Source organism: Rhinopithecus bieti, unplaced genomic scaffold (assembly GCF_001698545.2).
Source record: "Rhinopithecus bieti isolate Rb0 unplaced genomic scaffold, ASM169854v2 scaffold_76, whole genome shotgun sequence".
Lineage (NCBI taxonomy): Eukaryota > Metazoa > Chordata > Mammalia > Primates > Cercopithecidae > Rhinopithecus > Rhinopithecus bieti.
Genome location: NW_016803343.1, coordinates 2,944,093 through 2,965,142, shown reverse-complemented (window position 1 = coordinate 2,965,142; position 21,050 = coordinate 2,944,093). Strand labels below are relative to the sequence as shown.

The window sequence follows — 21,050 nt, the reverse complement described above, 5'->3', positions numbered from 1 at the left end:
GACATTTGTGTGGTATTTTAGTCTGACTTGCTCATTTAAGTTTTATACAACCTTGCAAAGTGGGTGGACTTTTTTTTAATCCCCATAAAGAAACAGGCTCAGAAAGAGGAAACAACTTGTCCGCCCTCATGCTATTTGGAAGCGATAGAGCCAGGACTACCCTTTTAGATCCACCCATAAGCTTGCCACCAGACTGGGTTGTGAGATTTTTAAAAATCGCTTTCCACATTTGAATTTAACATAAGCTGTGCTTTGATAATTTATGTCCTATTTTTGTGATCACAAATTTGCAGGTTGAATTTAGTGTCACTCTGAGTATGTGTGAGTTGTCAACATAGCAAGATAAATAGACCTTGTCTTTCAAATCTAAACAGTTGCTGGGTTATACTATTGTTGGTTTTAAGTTCTAACCAGAAGTGCTCTTCATTCTGGAAATGCTGCCTTGTAACTGAGTTGTTTCTTCTTTCACAGCATATGAGCTGTTTGCATTCATCAGTCACATGGGAACATCCACAATGAGTGGTCATTACATTTGCCATATCAAAAAGGAAGGAAGGTGAGTCATTTTTAGAAGGTAAATGATAGCTATGATTTATTGAGTACCTACTAGATGCCAGGCACTCTCCTAGGTACATTGTATGTTATCTCATTTGGTTCTCACATTGGTCTTGTAAAGGGTACACTGTTAATGCCCTTTTACACATCAAGACACGGAGACTCAGGGAGGCTGAATAGCTTGACCTTAGCTAGTAAGTAGCTGTGTCGGAGCTGGTATTCAAAGCCACTTTCAACTGTCATACCAAAGTGACTTCCCAAAATAAAGATGCATCCTGCAGCAAAATGTATGCTATAATTGGAACCTCCCTAGGATTGCCATATTTAGCCAACAAAATGAAACAAGACAAGAAAAACCAGGATGCCCTATTAAATTTGAATTTCAGATAAATAATGAATTTTTTTAATATAAATAAATTTCAAGTATTCTATGTCCCAAATATTATATGGGGCATGCTTATACTGAAATTGATTATTGCTTGCCTGATACTCAGATGTAACTGGGTAATGTGTGTTTTATCTGGCAGCTCTAAACCTTCAGTGCATTGCCTTACTACAACCTTGCAGTTGGCTTCTCAGCCTTCTTAAGTAGAATTGTTAAGTGTATGGTGAACCGGGAATGAGACAGTTGTGGAATGAAAGACTGCTGCTTTCCTTAGAACCTTCTCCCTGGGCTGGATCCCTACAGGCTGCACTGGTGCCCTTCCTGCACCTCCGTACTGAGTGGCCTGTGGGTTGGCACTTCTGCTTGAGGGCAGTGCTCAGGCCATGTGGACGCTGGAGAAATGCCTGAGTGTGGCCTCTTGCTCCATGGCTCCCACTGCAGGACTGGCCATTTCCCACCTGGACTCCATTGTGTTCTTTTGTGGTGTGTCTTTTAGTTTTGTCTTCTTAACTTGATTGATAAAATAGTTGAGCACAGCAATTTATCTTTTTTTTTGAGATGGAGTTTCACTCTTGTTGCCCAGGCTGGAGTGCAATGGTGCAATCTCAGCTCATTACAACCTGCACCTCCCAAATTCAAGTGATTCTCCTGCCTCAGCCTCCCAAGTAGCTGGGATTACAGGTGTGCGCCATCATGTCCGGCTAGTTTTGTATTTTTAGTAGAGATGGGGTTTCGCCATGTTGGTCAGGCTGGTCCCGAACTCCTGACCTCAGGTGATCCACCCGCCTTGGTCTCCCAAAGTGCTGAGATTACAATTGTGAGCCACCACGCCTGGTTGGGATTTAATCTTTGTAGTGAATTCTTTTTATTACAAACACAATAGCTCTTTTAAAAACACTTCATGGAATGAAGTCAAAGAAAATAAAGTAAAATTCTTTTAAAAGAAAATAGCTTAATTATAATTTTAAAGCAATAAAATTCATTGTAAATAATTTATAAATATAAAATACACAAAGAATATGTACTCTGGAAGCCTAACAATAACCATTGTCTACATTTTGATATATTTTTCTTTGTTTTATTGGCTCATTGGAAGAAAATGTATATATGTCTATATGCACATATATTACATATAAATATGCACATGTATTTACAACTTAACTAAAAGCTTAAAATATGTGCAGAGTACATACGATTTTTTTACCTGTGTTTTCCCATTTCATATTATATCATGATTATTTTCTCACTTTGCCAAATATTCTTTGAATAAATTTTAATAGTTCTATAATAGTTCACTGCGTGGATTTTTTTAAAATTCTGGTTTTAAGCTAGTTTTATACCTAAGACTGAAATAAGCATTGTTGTACACAATTCTTTGACTCAATTTCTCAGGCTATGTATGGATTTCTATAAAGGGAGTTATGGGATCAAAGGTTAAAATGTTTGGAGGCTCCAAATACATTTTAGTAACTACTTTTTGATTGAGCTTAAGAATCAAAAAGCAGTTGTAGCTGGGTATAATGGCATGTGCCTGTGTTCCTAGCTACTCCAGAGGCTGAAGCAAGAGGATCCCTTGAGCCCAGGAGTTCGAAGCTTCAGATTGTGCTACCGTACAGCCTGGGGAACAGAATGAGGTCTCTTAAAAAAAAAAAGCAGTTGTGATTCCCTACCAGCATTCTGTTCCTTTTTATACAACGAACTTGAGTATAGTATCTTAAAACATCATGGTTAAGTATTGTGTGCCATATGGTTTAGTAACTTCTCTCTGTAAAGTTTCCTGGAACTGACTTAAATCCATCAAATGCTTCTGTCTTGTTTCAGATGGGTGATTTACAATGACCACAAAGTTTGTGCCTCAGAAAGGCCCCCTAAAGACCTGGGCTACATGTACTTTTACCACAGGATACCAAGCTAAACCTCAAATATAAAAGTTGGCGAGAAGAAGCCATATGCCTTTTTAATTTGCCAAAAAAAAAAAAAAAAAAAAAAAAATTTTTTTAAAAAAAAAAAAAAAAAAAAAAAAAAAAAAAAAAAAAAAAAAAAAAAAAAAAGTTGAAACAACCAGACATGAAGGAATACATGTGGTATTTATAGTTTATTTAAAGAGCACGATCAGTTGACACCTTCTGAAATAGAACTGGGAAGAAATTTCTATTAGTGATGATACACTATTATATTGTAGATAGTTTTATAAATGTTCAAAAGAGGATGATATTTAAAACAAAAAAGTATTCATATTGTTGGTGGAGGATCTGCCATCAGCACATCAGAAATGGAGATGTGCCCCCAGCCCTCTATTTTGCTTTGGGGGTCAGTGGTAGTGGCCTCCGGAGAAACCAAATAATGTGGCCAGTGGTGTGGCCTTACCCACAGCAAATGAAAAGCCCACTTGTGTTTCATATAGAAAATCAGCAGTTGGGTGGGGCTTTATTTGTGACATATTTTTTTCATGACATACAATAGTTTCTGATGTATCCATGTAGATATTATGCTCTGTCCATAATAGAGCCTCTGCAATGAAAGATATTTTTAATTTAAGTCATATCAAAATTCATAATATGATTGTGTGAATGTGTGTGAGAGTGACTGAGAGTGTGAGATTTACTAGAAAAGGGAGTCCACTAGAAAATCTGTGACAAGTTTGTTTTTAAAGGCTGAACAGTTGGTATTAAGCATATCTGAAAAAAGCAAGTAAATATTTTCACAAAACTATGACTCAGGAACCTTCGAGAAGATTAGTTCCCCACTTAGATTTTAAGGAGTAAAAAAAAGGGCTGAGTTATGCCTTTAAGTGCTGTCAAGAATTCACTTGGGTTTGGGACATTTGCTGATGTAATGCTAGATGCCCACAGCAGCATAATATTGTACTTTGTCAAAGGTAGGTAAATTCTCTGTTTCTCAGCAGCCCTTTCCCCAAAAGGTATGGTGTTTATTTTTAGTTAAAATAGCTAATCTCTTTTTACCATCTCACATGATAACTCTTTGGAGTCATCTCACGTGCCCCAAATTTGTCTGTAATTTTCCCGTCTCTGAGCTCTTTATCTGCCTCCATTTCCTTGTTTTTCTGGGGCCATAGTCTCATCTCTGCCCTTTTTTGGTTTATCACCTTCTGACTTGTCTTTACTGCTTATCTGATGTGACCGACAGTGTGATCTTGGACACTCTAAGGATTTTAGATGCAAAGAAATTTTATATAGACTATCCTTTTCATTTTGGTTATTTCAGCATTTTAGTTGCAACCTGGGATTAGATTAGAGTTTCCAATGTGATGAAAAGTGGAATGATAGCATTCTGTAATTTCTATAATTTTCCTACTGGTCTGTATCAAATTCTAGAGTCTCTGGAGTTGCTATTTCAGATTATTCGGTCAAATGAAAAAGGATTTATTGCTGCCTGTTTAACGTGTATTTGTTTGGTTGAAAGGGTCTTTTTAGAAACTGTAGGAAAATAAACAGAGCAACCAGTTGAAATAAAGCACAGACATTGGATTAGGATGTAGTGAGTTGTGAGCAATCAGGATTCTGGGTATGTTGGGGGGCCCTGTCTCATAGGTGATCCTTTGGTGCCATGTGAGCGAGGGACATGGTGTCTGAGGCCCATGGCCTGGAGACCTGGGTGCTGCTCCTAGTTGGCTGTGGACCTTGGGCAAGTCCTTCATCCTTCTTGTGCCTCACTGTCCTCATCTGAACAATGGTATGATGACACCTGCCCTTCTTTCCAATCATGCTTTGAGGATACAGTGAGATTGGTTACAGTGAACCTTCAATGAGTAGAATGTGGTGTGCCGTGGTGGGTCATAGTAGACTGCCTTTTCTCCTCTGATGTTTTCCTCAATTTGGGAACAAATGAGATTGGCAGAAGGAGGGAGCTCATGGTGCAGTACTTTTCTACTAAAGTGTGCCCACTGGTGTCACCTCCTAATATTGACTTGGATTTCCTAAAGCAGTCCTACTCTGTTATGAGAGTCACTGACTCCCGTGGACATCCCCACACTAAGCAGCCTTACAAAATCCAGTCCCCTTAGGGCAGAGTGAGTGTCATAGAATAATAACTCCAAACCCGCATCAAAAATGGCTTGTTTTCAGCGATGTTATAAAGCAAAGACCTGTTTTTTGGAATTGGGGGTGACTGAGGGGTTTGGATTGAAATGTGGATAAAGACAGCGTGTGTATTTTGAATAAAATAAAAATTTTGTAATAAAACTTTGAAAAATCAGTGGTGTAAAATCAATATTTAAGACTATAGGCTATAAATTGTTTGATTTCATTAACTAGCCCTTTTGATGCCTAGACATATTGTAAGAAATTCTGCTATGGCTGCCTTTTCTTCTGCCTCACAACACAAAGGGCTATTTCTACAAGGCAAAGTTTTGTATATGTGCTATTCTTTACTTCAGATTGAGAGCTGGGAAAAACTGGAGTAAATAATGGGTTTCTTATTTGCTTAAAAACTTATTTATATGTGTATCTCAATATATACAAGGCAGGTTCCCCTAGAAAAGTCTGGAATATACTGCTTAATTTTACACTTGTGTAGACACAATTATTTGTGACTGAAAAGTGGAATAACGTTTGGATTGTGTCAACTCATTATCAGTCTGTTAGGAGTCCTCTATGTGAGGCATGGTGGTCTAATTGTGAAATTCTCACTGTATATGGGTGTCTGTGTGAAAGACAGCACTTTCTTCCTGTAAATATCTTTTGATGTCCATTTGTGTAGAATTCCAAGGAATGTGTCTTTGGAAAAGGTAATGTATCAAAGTTTTTATTTTGCCAGTTGATCTAAATTCCCATATAACCAATCAGAAATCCAGTTTGGTTCGGATTGGGATTTTCTTGTAAAGAAAAAAAAAAAGTATGCAGAAAAGACTTTGGAAGAATCATGTGTTAGTGACCCTTTACATCAACGTTGCTTCAGTATTTTGGAATTGACTAGGCTGCTTTCTCCTACCTACAAGAGAATGTGCCTAACATTTCCCAGTGGTTACTTTGGGCCATAGGAAGTCCAATGGGGATAGCTCGAGCCTCTTGCTCCCTGAGTCATTTATTCCCTTTACCTGAACCAGAGCCTTACCTGCAATTCATAGTGAGAGCACCTGGGTCTGTATCCTGACTCCACTCTAAGTGAGGTGGGACTGAATCACTGTACCTCTCTGGGCCTTTTCATTTGAAACAAGTGGGTTAGGCTAGATTAGCTCAGAAGTCCTCTCTTGCCCTAACATTTTATTTTTATTTTCCTGTGGTTACCACTAGAGTCTGACATGTGAAATATGAGGGATCACTTAGAGATTTGGATGTTGTATTTTTGCATTGTTACAGCTTATACTCCCCAGTTGAGGACCTGTGTTATTCTTAGTGCCCCTGATACCCCTCTGTGTTCCTACTACAGTTATCTATACTTTTTTGGGTAGTCATCCCACTTTTTTTTTTTTTGAGACAGAGTCTCGCTTTGTTGCCCAGGCTGGAGTGCAGTGGTGCAATCTCAGCTCACTGCAACCTCCGCCTCCCAGGTTCAAGTGATTCTCCTGCCTCAGCTTCCCAAGTAGCCGGGATTACTGGTGCATGCCACTAAGCCTGGCTAATTTTTCTACTTTTAGTAGAGACAGGGTTTTGCCATGTTGGCCAGGCTGGTCTTGAACTCTTGACCTCAACCTGCCTCACCCTCCCAAAGTGCTGGGATTACACACATGAGCTGCCGCGTCCGGCCCCACTTTTTTCTACTCTTGAAACAAACAACTTTCCAGTCCATAAGGTACTTTGGCTCCATCCCCTCAAAACAAAACAAAATCCATTTAAAATGTCCTCCTAGAAAAGCCTCAGAACTGCCTTCAACTAAATCTGTCACCTTTATAGAATACTTTAAAATCCTAGAAGAGGATGGGAAACAAAATTCTAATTCAGTTAGAGCTATGATCCCCAAATAAGTGCTGACACAATTGTCTCCCACAGAAAGGCCGTCTTTGTCATCTTGTAGGCATTGCTGTTGCTAAATCACATCAGTACAGGCCTTCTGTGGGGAGATGGCAGGGGTCAGGGGCAGGAGCAGGGATGGGATTAGATAAAGTGTGATAATATCCTTACTTCAGATTTTAAAAAAATCCTAGGCTATACAACAAGGTTCTGTACTCTTGAGTTGGTGTCTGAGATCACCAGCGCAGTGTCACAGAGATTTTCCACTCTGTAAATCACTCTAAAAGAGTTTGCATAAGACTCTGTAGACCTGTGCTATTCAATGTGGCAGTCAACAGCCATCTGTGACGATGACTACTCAAAGTTTGGCTTGTTCAAATCGAGACTGTGCTGTATACATAAAATACACATCAGATTTTGAAAGCTTGGTACCAAAAAGGAATTTAAAGTATTTCATATTGATAATATGCTGAAATGACACTATTTTTGATGTATTAGGTAAAATATTAACAATGTAATATATATTATTAAAATTCTTTTCACCCATTTTTATCTTTAAAAAAAATGTATCCCCTAAAGAATTTAAAATTAGATATCTGGATAACATTATACTTCTATTGGACAGCCCCACTCTAGACTTACATGGTGTGTGGTAGGCAGTGAAATCCGTAAATAGGAAAGGCAATTCTGCAAAGCATCTAAATAAACAGAAACAACACAAATATTTTTGCTGGAGTCAGGAGCACTATGAGGCACAGAACATCTCCTAGAAAGCAGATTTTTTTTTTTCTGCGGAAAAACCAGTATATATGTATGATCCCAGTTAAAAGACAAAAGCAAATGAGCCCAAACTGCCTGTCTTCAGCTTTGCCTGGGAGCTGCTACCTTTGCACCTTTGCTAGCATCTTCTAGATGCCAAAGATATTAGCCACATGAGGGTGTTGGGCATATTCGTTTCATTGTAGGCAAAATTCTCTTGTGGTTTCCCCTCCCCGGGTGTTGTTGAGTCTGTTCAAAGCTGAGTGTGTTGTAACACTGCACAAATCCTGCCACTCTCAATTTGCCGCTTGTCTCAGCCTTAGCAGAGGCTGAGTCTGTTCCTGTGCCTACCTGTCCAGCAGGTTTTGATGTTGGCTCCTGAAAGAGTTTGTATTTATTTTATTTTGCACTAGGCACAGTTGTTGTTAAACTATATCAAATGTTTTGGGAGAGTATTTGCCTGTGATGGAAAGAGAGATGGATGATTTATTGCTTCAATTGTTTTAAATTAAAAGCTATTCTCACAATCTGAGGCCCTTTATGGCTCTTATTTTCTTTAATTTTGAAAAATGCCAAGTAAACGGATTCTGCCATTGATTGTTTTCATCTGTCAGTGGAACAGGTAACTTGAGACAATGACTAATCTTATTTCTTTTTAGGGGTTCTTGGCGTTACCAGGCAGCCATCACAGTGGACCCTCAGTGATGGCACATTGTTACCTCTGTGGAGGAGGGAGGATTTGGGGCAGGGCAGAGTCTCCTGCCTTGGACTTTATCTGCTAGATGTCACGTCACAAATCTTTCTCTTGTTCCCCTGGATCTTGGTTTGCTGATGGCCCCCTTAACACAGATAAAAGCAGAGTGGGCACACGCTATGTCCAGAGACTTAGGCACTTCTATGACACTGTGTCTCTAAGGCATATGAGTTCTCTGTTGCTGCTGTGACAAATTACCATGAACTCAGTGGCTTAAAATAATAAATGTATTACTATGCAAATGGTTTTACGGGGCTAAAATCAAGGTGTTGGTAGGGAAGCTGTAAGGGAGAATCAATTCCTGCTTTTTCTAGCTTCTAGAGCCTGCTCATATTCCTGGGCTCATGGTTTCCTCACAGCATTGGCAACACTGCAGCCCCTGCTTCCGTTGTCACATCTCCCGTGGCTGACTTACTTCCCTCTTATAAAGACCTTTGTGGGCCAGGCCTGGTGGCTCACACCTGTAATCCCAGCACTTTGGGAGGCCAAGCCGGGTGGATCACTTGAGACCTGGAGCTCAAGACGAGCCTGGCCAACATGGCAAAGCCCCACCTCTACTAAAAATACAAAAATTAGCCAGGCATGGTGGTGCACATCTGTAATCCCAGCTACTTGGGAGGCTAAGGCAGGAGAATCACTTGAACCCAGGAGGCTGAGGCTGCAGTGAGCTCAGATGGCACCACTGCACTCCAGCCTGGGCAAGAGAGTGAGACTCCATCTTAAAAAAACAAAAAGCAAAAAAAACCCTTGTGATTACATTGATCTCACCCAGATAATCCAGAATATTCTTCTCAAGATCCTTAACGTAATCACATCTGCAAAGTTGCTGTTGCCATGTAAAGTAACATATTCACAGGTTTTGAGTATTAGTATGTGGACATCTTCGCTGAGGTATTATTTTGCCTACCATATAGGATATGTTAATCAGTGCTTAAAAATCCATTTGATGCTCAAATTTTTTAGAAGAATGAACCTATATATTTAAAAATCCAAGTAAATGACCAGCTTCAGTGTTCTGCCATATGTTTTGGTGAGGGGAATAAAACAATGAGGGAATGAGTGGATTGTGAAGAATTATTTGCCACCAGAGAATGTTTTGGGACAAGTTTGCGAGCCCCTTCAACTCACATCCATTTGCTATATCTCTTCATGCCTAATGGGGGAGTTTACCAGTGTGAATATGCACTGTTGAATTTTTGATCCTGCTTTTCAAATGCTGTTGGTGACAAACTTCAGTTGTAGTGGGAAATTTAATAGGAAACAGTGAGCCATTCTCATCCCTCATGCAACCAGTCATTTAAAAATCAACTAGGAAAAGTCTTTCAGTGTGGTAGGGAGGCAGGGTGGTATAATTGCAAGAGTGGAGGCATACAGAGTTGAAGTCAAATCCTGTTTCCAACACAGACTAGCTATGTGACTTTGGTAAACACATAATTCCCTGGGATTCAGTCTTTTCATCTGTGTAGTGGGCATAATAATGCCTGAGGTGAGTTACATAAAGCATATGACAATCAGGTGAACACAGGGCATTTTTATATTACCATTTTCACCCATTTAGCATTGGCTCTATGGAGGTTTTGATCCTTTGTTTTAATGTAAAAGATTTTTTTAAATATCAGAATTATACCAACATTGATGACTTTTTTCCAAGAGTATTTTTCTGGAGATAATTTCATTAAGTCAGTTAATTTTGTTAATTTAAATAGCATGGTTCATCATTCAATAAATAATAAACATCTACTATGTGCTATGTATTTTTTTCTTAGAATATATCTGTAAATAAAGACAATATTCCTGCCCTTGTTGCGTCTTATTTTTTGGCAAGGAGAGACAGATAGTAAACATAAAAAATAAGTAGATTCTATAACAAGAGGTACTAAGTGCTATGGAAAAAAGAAAACATACAGGAGAGGTGAGGATACAGATTGCAGTATAAATAGAGTACTTAGGAAACAAATCATCTGGAGGTGAGATTTGAACCAAGACTTGAAGGAAATGAAGGAGTCATCCTAGGGGATATTTGGGGAAAGAATATGCTTGTCAGAGTAATTAGCTGGTGCAGAGGCCCCACAGTGGGGGCATGTCTATGTCAGAGGAGCATCAAAAGGATCAGTATGGCTCAAAATAAGGGAGTTGGGGGGAGAATAATGGGAGAGGAGGTCAGAGAGGGGCCAGATTGCTTGGACCTGGGAGGCTTTGGGAAGGGCTTGACTCTAGAGTGCAATGGGGAGCCATTATAGGGCCTTTTGCAGAGCAATGACCCAATCTGACTGAAGTTTCATAAATTTTTTGTTCAGACTAGATGGTAGGAAGGCAAGGATAAAGGTGGGGACTCCTGTGGTCAGCAAGGTGGGAGGATGATGGCTCAAACCGGTGGGAGCAGGGAAGCTAGTGAGAATGGTCAGATTTGGGATACATTTGAAGGTAAGACCCACAGGATTCCCTGATGCATAGGATGTAGGGTATGGGGGAATTGAGAGTAGCTAAAGCTAACCCCAAAGTTTTTATCCTGAGGAACTGGAGAGTGTAGTTATAATCAACTAAGATAGGGAAGGCTTAGTGGGATTGGGGTGGTAATGGTGGAGAAAGATGACCGGGAGTCCAGTTTAAGATGTGTTAAGTTTGAAATGCCTATTAGAATTCCATGATTGATGTGGAGTAGGAAGCTGGATATCCAACTTGATTTTGGGAGAGACTTCTGGACTAAAGATAGAAATTTGGGACTTGTTGGCATCTAGATGCTATTTGAAACAGTGGGCCTGGGTACAATCACCAATGGAGGAAGACAGGAAATAGAAGTCCAGGGACTGAACCCCGGGGGTTTCCACCTAAGAAATCAGGGAGAGGACAAGCCAACAAATGAGACTGAGAGTTATGACCGTCAAGGTGGAGGAAAGCCAAGAGCATGGTGCCTGGAGTGAAAGCCAAGGAGGTATCTTAATGAGGTGAGAGTGATCAGCTTTCCAATAACCATTATAGGGTATGTAAGCTGAGGATCGAGAATCAAGATCCTGGGTGATCTCTGTGGGAACATATTTGGAAGCACAGTGAAAGGAATGGGAGAAGGGGAATTGCAGATAATGAATGCAGCCAACTCTTTGAGGAGTTTTACCAGTATGGGAAGCAAAGATGGGAGTGGTGGCTGATGGGAAATGGGGTGATGTCAAGAGAAGGTTTTTGTTTTTAAATGTGAGAAATAAGATGGTCAAATAGAAATTGAAATATTAAGGATGCAAAAGAGAGATGGAAGATGTCCTTGCGCTGATCTGATGTCCTTGAGCAGGGAAAAGATGATGGGATCTGGTGCCAAAGTGGGGAGCTGATTTAGGCAAGGACGTAGAAAGACCATGACAATAGTAGGAAGGCAGAGACCAGGAGTGCAGCTGCTGGTGGTGAGGAGGCACAGTGCTGAGAGAGTCTGACAGTTCTCTTTTGCCTGCTTTATTTTCTCAGGAAAATAGGAAGCAAATCCATCAGTTGAGAGTGAGGATGGGGGAATTTAGGGATTTGAGGAGAGAGAAGAAGGTGTGAAATAGTTATCCAGTTATTTCCAAGCTTTTGCATTTTTTTCTGTTTTGATGAAATTAGTATAATTGGTATCAGTTCTGTAAATTTTAGGAGAACCATCTGAGTCATTTAATTTTAAGCCTTATGATTTTTCCTTATGAAAACTTTTGCTATTGCAGATTCCCTTTTGCAACCATTATTTCCACCAGGTCCAGCTTTACTAGGTGAAATTTTGCAAACCTAAATTTTGTCAAGAAGAGTTTCTCCTTTTGTCAATGTTTAATCAATAGCAGTCTTTACCATGAGCAATGCTAGCTATCATATTGGTTATTTTTCTCAAGCCTACTTTTTCCTGGGTCAGTTTTACAGTTTGTAGAATTAGATGTGATCTTTAGTCCATTTTTAATCTAGGAGTGATTTTTTTTCACCATACACAGTTTTTGCTTTTATGTTCATTATATGCAGTAGGCAGAAACTTAGGACGAGGACGTCCATTGGAGTTAAATGGCAGAGTAGAAACATATAGCCTAGGAATCTGCCAGTTTCAGTAAATATCAGCTGCTTCTGTGTCCCTCTTTCAAAGAATTTGAGCTGCTTCATTTCCAGCCATCTCAGCTCAGGGAAGCAACCTTAAGCATGGGGCCTACTGAGGATCGGCAGGTTAGTTCTACAGGGCAAAATACTAAAACTAGCCATCAGTTCCCCGAATTCTGATACATTCAGATGATTACTAGGCAGCACTATTTATTATAGATGTAAGAAAGAAAAAAAAAGTCCTTCACGAGCCCTAAAGTGTTGGGTAATTAAGGTATTACTTTAAGGAAACTTGTAAAGAATATAAAGAACTCTTCAACCTTCAGTTGCTTTTATATACACATGGAGAGAACACAGCTATTTCAGGAAATTCATATAGTTTACATTTAAAAAGTGGAAGTAGGGGATATGAAAGAGGCTTGAGATATTCAAGGAGTTGGGGAGAAGCCTCAATTAATCACTAGATAGTTGGATTTTTACCTTACATAGCACAGCAGTGAAGCGGGAAAGAAATATGTACAGCTTGATTTTATAGGGGAAAAAATGGAATTCTATGAAGGTCAGGGGCTGCCTCAGTTTGAAAGATGGAACAGTGACAAGTGAGAAAGGGATGCTCCAGTCTCTTGCTGTATAGCTCTCTTAGCCTGCTGTTTCCTCCACTACCAACCTGACTCAAGGACTTTATTTTGAAAATGGTTTGGAAAAACAGAAACTTCAGTCTGAACACCATCATCTTTGTGTGGAGCGAATCTGCTCTTGACTCTGCTCTGGGAAGGCCTCCCATGATCTTCTATCTGCCAGGCCATCTACTAAGGTCTCGCAGCTCACAGCCCTTACCACCCTGTCCCCGCTTCTTCGTGAATGTACACTAAGCCCATTGCTGCCTTGGGATCTCGCACAAGGTATTGGCTCTGCCAGTAGCATTGTCCCCAGCTCTACTTGTCAACAAATCTCAGTCCAAATGTCATGTAAGAGAAAACTTTCCTGACCACCTACAGATAAAGGAGCCCCCCACTTGTTCTCATAATAAACTTATTTACCTTGTTCTAGTACATTGCAGCATATGGCATTCTTATTTGTTAAAGTATTTGTAGGTGTCTTTTCACAGAAATCTAAGTTCTTCAAGGGCAAGTTTGATTTCATTAACTTACTACTGTGACCTACGCCCAGAATGGTGTCAGCACTTAATATGTACCTAAATATTTATTGACTGACCAGAAAACCAAAAGACCCTAAAACTGAAATTTATTTTAATATTTTATTCTAAAAGAATCACAAAATTCAATTTCAGGTTAAATAATATTTTAGTCTTAAAAAATTAACAAAGGAGGAAGATTTTAAAAGTGTTGTTGTATATCCAAAAATGCATTCCTGATTTCCAGATAGCTCATGCAAAATCATATGTAGTGATATTCAGTATTTCATAAAAGACCTTTAACCAGTAGTACAAATTGGATTCCATTTGATCAGAAGCAGTTCTGATTCCCAAATCCCATTTTGAAAGATTCCTGAAAAGACCTTGAAGCCGCAAAGTTTATTTGAAAACATAGTTTAAAATTGCACAAATATAAATACGATTTAATAATGTGAAAAAGGGAAGGCATGCTTCCAATAATAGTATAACAATACTACCTTAATCTTGGTATGCAAATTAGAAGCCAACTCAGTAAATTAAACACATCAATATGATAAGAGGTTATTTTTATGGTAGTAATTTTATTTCAAAGAGCAACATGAAGCCTTAATACCCAACAGAGTTGTGCTATGATACATATTATTTCACTAAATCACTGATACAGTATCACATAATATGCCAATAACTTTAAAATCCCCTCCCCCCATTGCCATTCATTTACTATAGGTCACTTAATTTGAATTGGTATTAATTTAGTAAGTCAATGTAAACATTTAAACAATTTTTTTTCTTGTTATCTATTTCAGCCTGAAAATGAAATCCCAAGACTTTAAACATTTATGAACATGATAAGGAAGCATCACAGAAGAATTACCTCAAAACAACATTTTTAGATTAGATTAGATATGCAATATTCATAGATATATAAAACATGTAGAAATATCATTTCTAAACAGTTAAATGTTTGTTACAGTTTGTAAAAAGTTTAATAAATTAATCAGATTTTTTTTCAACCAATGTAAACAAATTTGGGCAATGTAAATTGAAGAAAGTTTGGGTTAGATGATATGTAGGGAAAAATGAAAGGAAATTGGTAAAAACTTAGGTTTGCTGTATTTCCCTTAACTTCTGGTAATGTAGTCCATCATGAACACATTTCTCACATGGTAGAATTCTTGTATGGTATCCGTGCAGAAATGCTATATATCTCAGTGAAAATGCCAAATGCTCAAATGACTGAGCTGAGTGTGTATATCTCTTAGTCTTTTTGTGTTATACCATTTCCCTTTCCAAGAAATCCAAAGAACACCACCCCTCCTCCTCCCCCTCCCCCAACTAATGATGCACATTTTATAGTTGAGCAAAGAACTGCCTAACTGTTGTTGTTTCCATCTTAATATTATTTTGAGTGCAGGCTTCTAAAAGTATCTCATGGAGCTCATCAGGGTTTTTGCTGTGACATTCTGCAGCACTGCAAGTTAGTTTTCTCTTATAGAGAAGGTCCTGAGAAAACAGTTCTGAGATTGGGACAGTTGTCTCTAGACTGTGTTATTTTGGTATTTCTGCAGAGGTTGCAGGTAGTGAAAACTTCGTTCAAGGCAAAATACCACATGAGAGGTTGTTAAACTTCGCAGTTTAATTTTTTTTTTTCCTCGTAACTGTTTAATGCCTCCCCACAATGGTCTTTGCTGTGTGTGTTATGTGTAGAATTCTGTCTTTGAGCTCATGGTATTGTGTGGGGGTACAGGGGTATGTGGAATGAGTAACAAAGCTGTTACTAATGTAAGACCATATGGTCTCACTGAGCTTTGCTCTCTCCCTTTCTGGTCTCCTCATAAAATAGCGGTTATGGGAAAAGGCAGTGAGAGGATTTCAGAGTTGGTTCTGAGTGACCATGAAATCACCTCATCACTCCCTAAATATCAGTGTTTTTAGACCTGTTTCTCAAGTCCAGTTTCTCAAGGGACATATAGCCCAAGCAGCTCAACTACCATACAAATAGGGCTGTTTCAGAACAATGTTGTGATACCCCACACACTCGCTATGTGACATTTATAGAAATTAAGGCCTCATATCTACTTGGCTGTGTGATGATTTGATGTGCCTGAAACTACCCCAACCTCTTCACCTTATTTAGAATATCAGTTTTTCTAATTTATTCCCAAACTTTTAGGAAAAATTTTGAAATGCATTATTAAGAATTTAGAGTCCAAACCTTTATGTGCTGAGGCAGTCAACATGATTTAGTTTAGTAGCATTCAGACACTTGGATTTGTTTAAGTTTTGGATCTGCTGTGCCTCAACTGGTTTTTTAAAAAGTGTTTAGATGTCTAAGTACCCAGATTCTTCAGAGGATTAGTTTGGCACTGGTAATACTGTACAAGCCAGATGTGTGAATATCTGTAAAGTTCAGTGTGATAGCATGAAAACAATTTCAAGGATAGGATAAGAAAAGCAAATAGAAAAACTGTAACACAAAGTTCATAAAATGCTCCCTTGTATAGAGGCAAGGAACAATAGGCTAACCTATGAGACTTAATCATGCACTGTGTAAATTTACATTCAGTCAAGTTACCTTGCATGCTTTGGTTAATATTTGAGTAGGCAAATTTGCAAATACTAATGCATGCAATATTTTTGTACCTGAGGTTATACGTTTTGCTTTTAAAAAATTGCTTTTTTACAAACTTTATGCCAGAGTTTATCTATGAACACTCTTTAAAAATATATATATGTATGTATCTACTTCTTAGTTCAAAACAGTTTAATTTCAACCAGTTCTATAACTACTGAGATGATAGGGAAACTGTGGTAAAATGTGGATAGGGAATGAATTTGAAATTATTTTACAAGGTTGAAATCATAAGTGTGCATGTGTAATAATTTCTAAAATAAGAGAGTTCAAAAAGGATGGCATATGAAGTAAACCTTTAGAATACCCTGTTTCTAGAATGTTCTAGAAGTATCTCAAGATATAAAACAACAACCACCACTGCTACAACAACTAGCTTAAAGTACAGTCCAATCTTGGGGAACTGATTCAGGGCAAATGAGGAAGGGTCTCAGAATGACCAACTTGCTTTCTCTATATTCCCAAGCTCACAGACAAAGTTTATGATAAAGAGTTTGGAAGCTCTTATTATAAGTGGGACTAGCTTCAACTGTGTTCAAATCTCCCTTGTATGGCAAGAATATACCAGAAATATTTATCTATACAAGCACTTAGACATGGGGCCCATGTTCAATATAATAGTCTCTTAAAGAGAAGAATGAAGAAAGTGACATGAAACTCTGAAAGTGAGTTTGTGAAACATAAGTGGACATTCTCACCCAGTTATGTTTCCTTACTTTCCTGTTCTAGTAGGAATCCAGATTGGCTGAGAAAGCACAGTGCATAGTATTCTATTAAAGTTTCCTGGTGGACAAGATCTGCCCATTTTTCAGGAGTCATGGGGAGTGAGTTTTGGAGGAAGTAAAGGGAATGAATCAGTATGATTGGCCCAGTGAGAGGGATCTTTATTCCTCCTCCTCTCCCCTATCCCTCTGCCTCCTCCTCACCAGGAAGGTACAAGAGCATGTAGAAGTAGCCTACTAGAAATGGTTATATTTTGAAACTCAGTAATAATCACTGGCTTTCTCTGTATTTTCATTGAATTTACAGGCGAAGTCAGTCCCCAGAAGTCACCTCTATGTAACTGAATGGCCATTCTAGTAAGAATACCATCTTCTAGGAGCTGTTAGGCGGTTATACATTAATACATGAGAAAGGAAACTCAAGGCCTTCTCAGAGTACCTCAGAAGGGAAATAAGGATACCCTCCCCTTTCAAACAGAAAGAGTAATTTAAATGACAATTTCATGCCCTGAAGATGAGATGCCAAAAATAGTTCTGCCAAAAAATAAAGTAGATGCACTTTTAAAAAACCAAACATTTACTGTATATGACTTAAACAAAAAGACTGTTCTAAAGTCTTGCTACTTAGTTTTGGTGGTGCTCTATTCCTATAAACTGTCAGTCTTTTTCTTTTTTTTTGAGACGGAGTCTCGCTCTGTCACCCAGGCTGGAGTGCAGTGGTGCAATCTCGGCTCACTGCAGCCTCTGCCTCCCTGGTTCAAGTGATTCTTCTGCCTCAGCCTCCTGAGTAGCTGGTATTACAGGTGCACGCCACTATGCCTGGCTAATTTTTGTGTTTTTAATAAAGACGGGGTTTCACCATGTTGGTCGGCTGGTCTTGACCTCCTGATCTCGTGATCTGCCCGCCTTAGCCTCCCAAAGTGCTGGGATTACAGGCGTGAGCTACCACACCCAGCCTGTCACTCATGTTTTAATAATGGTTTTTACCTAATTTTATAAAAAATATTATTGAAAAATGCAACTCTTTTCCTCTTGGGCCATAATTCTGGACTTCTTGACAGCCTACAAAAGATCTTAGATCTGATGGATACTACATATACTGGAGAAAGTCCTACTAAAAATGCTCTGCAAATTGCCAAATAATGGTGAGAATGGAAAATTGTTTAGTCTTCCCTAAAACAGCTCCTTGGAGTTTGTGTTCCAATAGCAAAATAAATCTTGGGCCACAAAATTTGCCACCATTTAGCAACAAATTAATTATTTGACATTTATACTAGTTTCAGGCTTTAAATTCAGGCTGCAAATTCAGTTGCTCCTCAAAGTATAGAATGGCATCACAGAACACTTCCAAAGTTTGTTTTGAATCCTTTGTTCAGAGGCTCCTCATGGACTATTCAAGCTGACTTTCTGGTCAAGGTACAGAGATGGTAGAAGGAAGGAGCAGAGCAGGGAAGGGAAGGACGCTGTTCCATCAGGCATATTCAAGCAGGCCCTGCCACGGCTGGGAGGCTGGCCGCAAGAGTCCTTACCAGACTGGGTTTCTCGAATTCTACAACTCTCAGAATACCATTCTTGAAAGTATTGTTGAGCTTTACTTTGCTGCTGAGACTGTAGAGAAGCATGGGCTGAGACTGGGTGGTTGCCGTTTCCCATGATGAGTGCCTGAATGCCTCTGCCTTCTGCTGACCAGCTGGAGCTCTCACCTGGCCCAAGTGAGCTTTGACAATGAATATCAAAACCTGACACTCCTCACAGTGGCTTCAGCTCTTTGTCTTTATAAACTAGAATAGGTTATAACGTACGTAAGCCTCAAGGACTTGTGGTTTCTGTTAACTTGAGGCCCTCTCACAACCCAGGGACTTCAAATGTGACAGAGGAGAGGATTTTATTCCTGCACCTTGCATTCATTTTATAAGCACGTGTGCACATTTGCCCCTCAGTAGAAGCTTATTCCCTAGGCAATTAGACTGTTTTGACCCCAATTCTGTGGAGTTTTTTTTTGTTGATGTCATTTTGTTTTATTTTTTGTGGGTAACTATAATCATGAGTGGAATGAGATATTACTACTCAAAGAACATAAAGAAAAAGTTAAGATTAGACTACTTTGGGGAAGGTTCTAGATGAAGGAAGGAGACCAGGTAAAGAAGAATGGGATAACTTACTAGACCTGACACTGGTAAAATTATATTCTGATTAGCATTTTACAAACAATGTTCCTAATTCTTTAAAAAAAAATGTATCTTTCAAAATAATCATCAAGCCCTGAACACATACAAAACACTCTAGAGAACTAAGTGGAATTTAACCAATGAAAACACCACTACTAATAGAAAATTCCCAATACTTCCTAAATGTTCAAAGAGCCAAAGAGGCATTGCATCTTTCATATGAAACCACTGGCATTCAGTGAGATTTGGTTTGAAAGTGTTGCTCTTCTATTACTTAGAATGCAAGAGGATGAACAGTGCAGGTTATTATGAAACTAAAAAAACATAATTTTTAGGAAAAATGTTATTTATCACTCTTAAGAAATATTACTTAAAATATTTATGGTTTACAAGGAATATTGGTGTGCAGGGCAGTTAGAAAGCCAGTAGAATATGACACTTAAGCAAGTTAATTTGAACTCAATATAAATCACGATATCATCAAACCTTTTTCCTGTAGAGAATGCCTGCAGAGGCAGTACCTTGTGTCTTTCTTATGTTCATACAGTCCCAGAAAGCATGTGAATGAAAAGATCTGTTTGCCATATTTAAGCCTTATGTCATCGTATCTGCTTTAAGAAAAACACTCCTTCAAAATCCTACACTATGAAAAACTATTTTCAGGAATTGTTTATTTGGTCCGTTGATCTAATGAGGCTGAGTTCTCAAATCCTTCACCCCCAAGTTAAAAATTGGAGCAACAAAACCAAACTCCAGCAAGGCATAAATAAGATATTAAAGTGCATATATACATCCCAGAAAAGTTTAGATTGGGAACAGCAAAAATTTCTAGTGCAAAAACTGCTTTTGCCAGCAAAGCTCCCTCTCTGGAATCAAAGGGCTACAGTAAAAGTTAAAATTGGAACAGGTTTAAGCAATGCCTGTCTTTAGTCACAAGTTAATATATGTGCATGCACCAATGGCCCAAACTATGTTCAGTCTTGCAAAAGGAGACAGTTCAGAAACAGAATTTCCCAATCTGAGGCAGTGCTTTTTCCATGTTTCCCATGAACAAGTTCCTCAGATGTGTTATCAGCTGCAAGGGGAGACAAAAAACCCAAAGAATGTGTGTTGCAATATGCTTGCAACTTGTGGAAAAAGTATTCAACACACAGTTACTTTACCTTGGTTTGTCTTGAGTCTCTTAATTCTTCTACTGAGCCTGACTTTGACTCTATATACAACATTTTGTGCTTTTGGATCTGAACAGAGACTGGGCATTGTCCACAGGAATTAATTTCCTTGGGCTATATGACCATGGCCTTTTGAATATTTGATTTATCCTTTTGAAATTCATAACAAAATAGTTTTTCATTTTCAGTACAATCACACAGATCAGGGATTATTAGTACTGGTATTATTCTTTCTTCAAGGATCCAAGTTGAAAGCTCTTAAGAGGACATCCAGGTCACCAAGATTAGCCGCCTGGAAGAGTTCTGGTTGGTCCATCAGAGAAAGTGCAATTCTGAGGGCAGCCCAGATATTCCCAGAGATTGCAGGATGAGGAACTTGCTGCTGATTCCTGCTCTTTCTTTGCAAACTGAGGGCAGTAAGAAAATTGCTGACCGCTTCTCTAAGAAGGTAGAAAAACATATTTTAAAATGTGTCACATTTCAGAGTTAGCAAATGTAAACAAAACAAAACAAAATTGGATTAAGTGATTTTAGTCTAAAATTTTAAATCATCTCTTATGTGTTCTGGATGATCAAATGAACAACTTTCTAATTCTCTTATATTCTTTAGTGAGCAATCATTGTTAAATATAGTGAGGTCAGAAAGAAAAAAGAAAAGCAGGCTGGGCACAGTGGCTCAAGTCTGTAATCCCAGCACTTTGGGAGGCCAAGGCAGGTGGACCACTTGAGGTCAGGAGTTCAAGATCAGCCTGGCCAACATGGCAAAACCCTGTATCTACTAAAAATACAAAAAATAACCAGGTGTAGTGGCATGCGCC

At 38.8% G+C, this 21,050-nt stretch overlaps 2 protein-coding genes across 3 annotated transcripts in view; one reads left to right on the top strand and one right to left on the bottom strand.

Moving 5' to 3' along the window:
• The window catches only part of USP13 (ubiquitin specific peptidase 13), a 137,575-nt gene extending 134,643 nt beyond the window's left edge, over positions 1–2,932 (top strand). Inside the window, 2 exon segments of the mRNA XM_017876857.1 lie at positions 472–556; positions 2,762–2,932. Coding sequence (XP_017732346.1) covers positions 472–556; positions 2,762–2,855 — 179 coding nt within the window. The 3' untranslated portion in view covers positions 2,856–2,932.
• Positions 2,933–13,647: 10,715 nt separating this feature from the next.
• The window catches only part of PEX5L (peroxisomal biogenesis factor 5 like), a 186,139-nt gene continuing 178,736 nt past the window's right edge, over positions 13,648–21,050 (bottom strand). For both annotated transcript variants that reach the window (XM_017877125.1, XM_017877118.1), the window contains exon 15: positions 13,648–20,672. In XM_017877125.1, coding sequence (XP_017732614.1) covers positions 20,468–20,672 — 205 coding nt within the window. In that variant the 3' untranslated portion in view covers positions 13,648–20,467. The remainder of the gene's footprint in view (positions 20,673–21,050) is intronic.